This window comes from Austrofundulus limnaeus, unplaced genomic scaffold (assembly GCF_001266775.1).
Source record: "Austrofundulus limnaeus strain Quisiro unplaced genomic scaffold, Austrofundulus_limnaeus-1.0 Scaffold226, whole genome shotgun sequence".
NCBI classification, from domain to species: Eukaryota; Metazoa; Chordata; class Actinopteri; order Cyprinodontiformes; family Rivulidae; genus Austrofundulus; species Austrofundulus limnaeus.
In genome coordinates this window covers 578,160-582,259 of record NW_013952628.1, presented here as the reverse complement: position 1 = coordinate 582,259, position 4,100 = coordinate 578,160, and the positions used below count along the sequence as shown (strand labels likewise).

Here is a 4,100-nt window from a genome sequence, read left to right as displayed (position 1 = left end):
GGGTGTTTAAAGTGCTCTATAAATAAAGATGGTATGGTATGGTATGGTATGGTATGGTATGGTATGGTATGGTATGGTATGGTATGGTATGGTATTATTTTTCTCATGCCCATGCATTACTTACAGGGGTTAGACAATGAAACTGAAACACCTGTCAGTTTAGTGTGGGAGGTTTCATGGCTAAATTGGACCAGCCTGGTGGCCAATCTTCATTAATTGCACAGTGCACCAGTAAGAGCAGAGTGTGAAGGTTCAATCAGCAGGGTAAGAGCACAGTTTGGATCAAAATATTGCAATGCACACAACATTATGGATGATTCACCAGAGTTAAAGTGGACAAATTGTTGGTGCACGTCTGGCTGGTGCATCTGTGACCAAGACAGAAAGTCTTTGTGATGCATCAAGAGCCACAGTATCCAGGGTAATGTCAGCATACCACCAAGAAGGACCAACCACATCCAACAGGGTTAACTGTGGACGCAAGAGGAAGCTGTCTGAAAGAGATGTTATGGTCTAAAACCAGGTGTTTCAGTTTCATTGTCTAACCCCTGTGTCTCTTGACTACATGGTATTATCTTGTGACCATGTGTTATTTTTTCCTGTTGCCGTGCATTGATATATTGTGGCCATATTATTTATCTTGTGGCCATGCCTTATTTATCTTAAGGCCACATCTTATTACCTCATGGACATCACCTTATTTATCTTGTGGCCATGTGTTATTCATGTTGTGGCCGCATGTTATATATGCTGTGGCCATGTGTGTTTTATGCTATGGCCAGTTGTTATTTATAATGTAGCCACACATTATTTATGTTGTGTCCACATTATTTTGTAGCCATGTGTTCTTTATGTTGTGGCCACATGCTATTTATGTTGTGGCCATGCATTATTTGTCTCGTTGCTACATGGTATTATCTCATGACCTTGTGTTATTTTTTCCTGTTGTCATGCATTTATATATTGAAGTCACAAATTTTTTACATCGTGGCCATGCCTTATTTATCTTAAGGCTATATATTATTATCTTATTAACATCCCCTCATTTATCTTGTGATCATGTGTTATTTACATTGTGGCCTCATGTTGTTTATGTTGTGGCCACGCAATATTATCTTGTGGTCTTGTTATTTATGTTGTGTCCACATTATTTTGTAGCCACGTGTTATATATCTTGTGGCCATGCATTAAATGTTTTTAATCTAGTGTCGCTCTGTGAACCCCAGCGGTAAAAATAGTTTTTTCTGTGGTTCTGTGACCACAGGTGGTTTCTTTAATCCTCTATGTGATCTTTAGTCCTGCTGTTCATAAAAAGGAAATAATTTAAAATGTTAATTTTTTTTTTGCATAAATTCCCTTTAATTCTTAAAAAGCTCCATTTTTCCCTCGTTGCTGATGGGCCATGAAGTTTTTGCTCACGTCTCTGTGTTTCTGATCTTAGAAACACAAAAACTGTAAAAAGTGACCGTCATTCAGAGAATTAGTTTTGGTTTAATTCTGAGATTTGTGACGTCTTTGTTAAAACTAGAGGACAGTTTAATTTCCCTCTGAAATGTTTGTGTGTAGCCTGGCCCTTGCCTTCCTACGCAGTTCCGCTCAATTCTGGTTTCCCTGAAGAACAAGGGTCTGGTTTTTACCAGGCCAGTTTGTGTGAGGTCCACCAGCAAAACTTTCACTTTGAGAAACAAAATGTTTTATTGTTGTTTCTGGAAACTCGTCATTTTTTTATTTATTAGGTTTTTATGACTTCTGTTAAATAGCAGTCCTGACTGAAAATACTGCGCTGTGGGGAAACCACACAGGAAGCTGGAAGAACCATCGGTCTTTGCTCCTGAGGTCATGGCGCAGACCAGAGAGAGGCTTTTATTTTCACGGGGTCAGGAGGACTTCCTGTTTTCCAGCACTGAAATGTAGATATTTCCAGAAATGTTTGGTGGCATGAAAGGTCCTCACTGTGCAGAAATTAAAACGAAACCATGAATACAGTTTCAGATAAACTCTTCTTATTATCTAAAATGATGCAAAGACGTCCACTGACTGAACATCTGATCCTGTCGGCTGTTTGTGTTGTGTTTGTGTTTGTGTTGGGTCTGATTTCCTGCTCACAAAAAGAGGAAACAAGGAAAACTCTTCATGATGTGAGAAGGATGTTTCCTGCAGCAGAGCTGAAACAGACAGAAAAGCTGAAGTGAAGAAGGAGGTGAGGTTTCAGATCAGACACAATCCAAACATTTACTCTGGCATGCTGGTGATGAACTACTGTTAGCTGACTTTTTAAAACCGTCTCTTGTGTTTCCTGGCCAAGTTTCTAGAAAAGGTTGTGGTCCAGCAGCTGCTCTCGATCAGCAGTTTGCTGGACCTCTTTCAGTCGGGGTTTTGCAAATCTCACTCAACTGAAACAGCTGTTCTTAGAGTCTCAAACGACATTTTAAGGCAGCGTGATAAAGGAAATCGCTTTTGTTGGACCTGTCATCAGCTTCTGACACTGTTGACCATCAGACCCTGTTAGACTGAGGAGTTGTGCTGGGATCTCAGGTGCTGCTTCAAAATGGTTGTCCTCTGATTTATCTGACAGATCAAACTTTCTGGCGTCAATATGTTGACGTGGGGGGGGGGGGGTAGCTCCCGCTCGCCCCTTCTTTACGAGATGAGGCGGAGGAGAACGAGTCCATGAACACAGACCCTAAAATTAACCATTTTTGTCCCAGACCCTGAATTTAACCAATAGAAGCTACTGTATGTACAGCCCATCCCTGACCCCAGTCTCTCAAACTAACCATTAATCCTGATCCCTCATGTTCACCTCAGACCCGGAAAAGCCACGGGCGGCAAGGACGGACGCGCGGGGGGTACCCCTCGTGTCAACATGTTGACGCTTGGGCACGGAGTCCGACATGAGAATGTGTTAACAGATCCCATTCCTGCCCTGTTCATTTTGGTGTTCCACAGGGCTCTGTTTTGGGGCCACTGTTGTTTCTGCTTTACATTATTCCCATTGGTTCGATCCTGTCATCTTTTGAGATTTCCTATCATTGTTATGCTGATGATATTCAGTTGTACGTCTCATTTTCTCCACATGAAGTTACGAAAGTGTGCCTTTTACTACAATGTTTAGATTCAGTAAAGATGACTGAGAGTTTTCTTCAGTTAAATGAAGGAAAAACAGAAGTTAACATATTTTCACCAGAAAAAATAACTCCAGAGATAAAGCAGATCTTTGGCCCTCTTGGGAGTTTGGCTAAATCTTCAGTCAGAAACCTTGAGATAAGTTTTGACTGGTTTTAATCTGGATCATCATGTTAAATCTTTGGTTTATTTATGACTTTGCAAAAAAACTGTTCTTTCTTTTCTTGTAAAAGGCTAAATAAAACAAAAATATTGGTGTTAATTTTTGACCGTGTAACTTTACAAACTGCACCCCATATCAGTTTGTTTAAAATCAGATTTCACCTGAATCAACAGAAACCAGAGAGGACATGGTTCTTCTTTCAGACGTGTTTGATGAGAACAGAAGCAGCAACAAAGACATGTTAAAAAACATAATAAAGTTTATTTTCATAATATAAAATAATCACATTTTGTCAGGATCAAAGCAGTTAAAGAAATGTCTTTTCAACAGCTTACAGTACGGTGATAATCAGTTTCCAGGCAAGTGGAGGCAGCTTTAAATAACAGCTTCACACAGAAGAAAAATACAAAGATTTTACACCACCAAGGTAGAAAATATTTCAGAACAGAAAATCATAAATAAGATGCTTTCTCTCCAGATGAAGACCACCCTGAGCTGATCTGTGAGGTGGGAGCTGCAGGAGCAGAGACAGGAACAGGTGAGTGAACGGCTCAGCGTCTGCATCCTGCAGGAAAATACGATCAGTTTTACCTGCTCGTTCCTACTGCTGGGCTCTTTTCTCCAGAACCCTGATGAGCTTCTGGACCCACTTGTCCTGGTCGGGGTGGGCCACGCACAGCTTCATGTTCTTATTGTTGATGAAGCTGCAGATCAAACACACAGTCAGAAACTCAGAGTGTCTCTGATGGAGGAGGCAGGTGTGTGTGTGTGTGTGTGTGTGTGTGTGTGTGTGTGTGTGTGTGTGTGTGTG

General features: G+C 40.9%; 1 protein-coding gene and 1 long non-coding RNA gene across 4 annotated transcripts in view; one reads left to right on the top strand and one right to left on the bottom strand.

Annotated features, from left to right (window-relative positions):
- The first annotated feature begins 237 nt into the window (after positions 1 to 237).
- LOC106525439 (uncharacterized) overlaps positions 238 to 4,100 on the top strand; it is a 4,743-nt gene continuing 880 nt past the window's right edge. Inside the window, exons 1-3 of one of the 3 annotated variants that reach the window (XR_001311117.1) lie at positions 238 to 264; positions 3,768 to 3,827; positions 3,915 to 4,047. This is a non-coding gene — a long non-coding RNA (uncharacterized LOC106525439). Of the gene's footprint in view, positions 265 to 2,122; positions 2,201 to 3,767; positions 3,828 to 3,914; positions 4,091 to 4,100 lie in introns of those variants that run through there. The other 2 variants (XR_001311115.1, XR_001311116.1) reach the window with 2 other exon arrangements.
- On the bottom strand, positions 3,750 to 3,993 carry LOC106525438 (C-C motif chemokine 20; the record flags this gene model as incomplete). Its single annotated transcript, XM_014019686.1, is given in 2 exon segments — positions 3,750 to 3,803; positions 3,881 to 3,993. A coding segment is annotated over 1 exon segment (103 nt), but the record flags the coding sequence as incomplete, so codon positions are not given.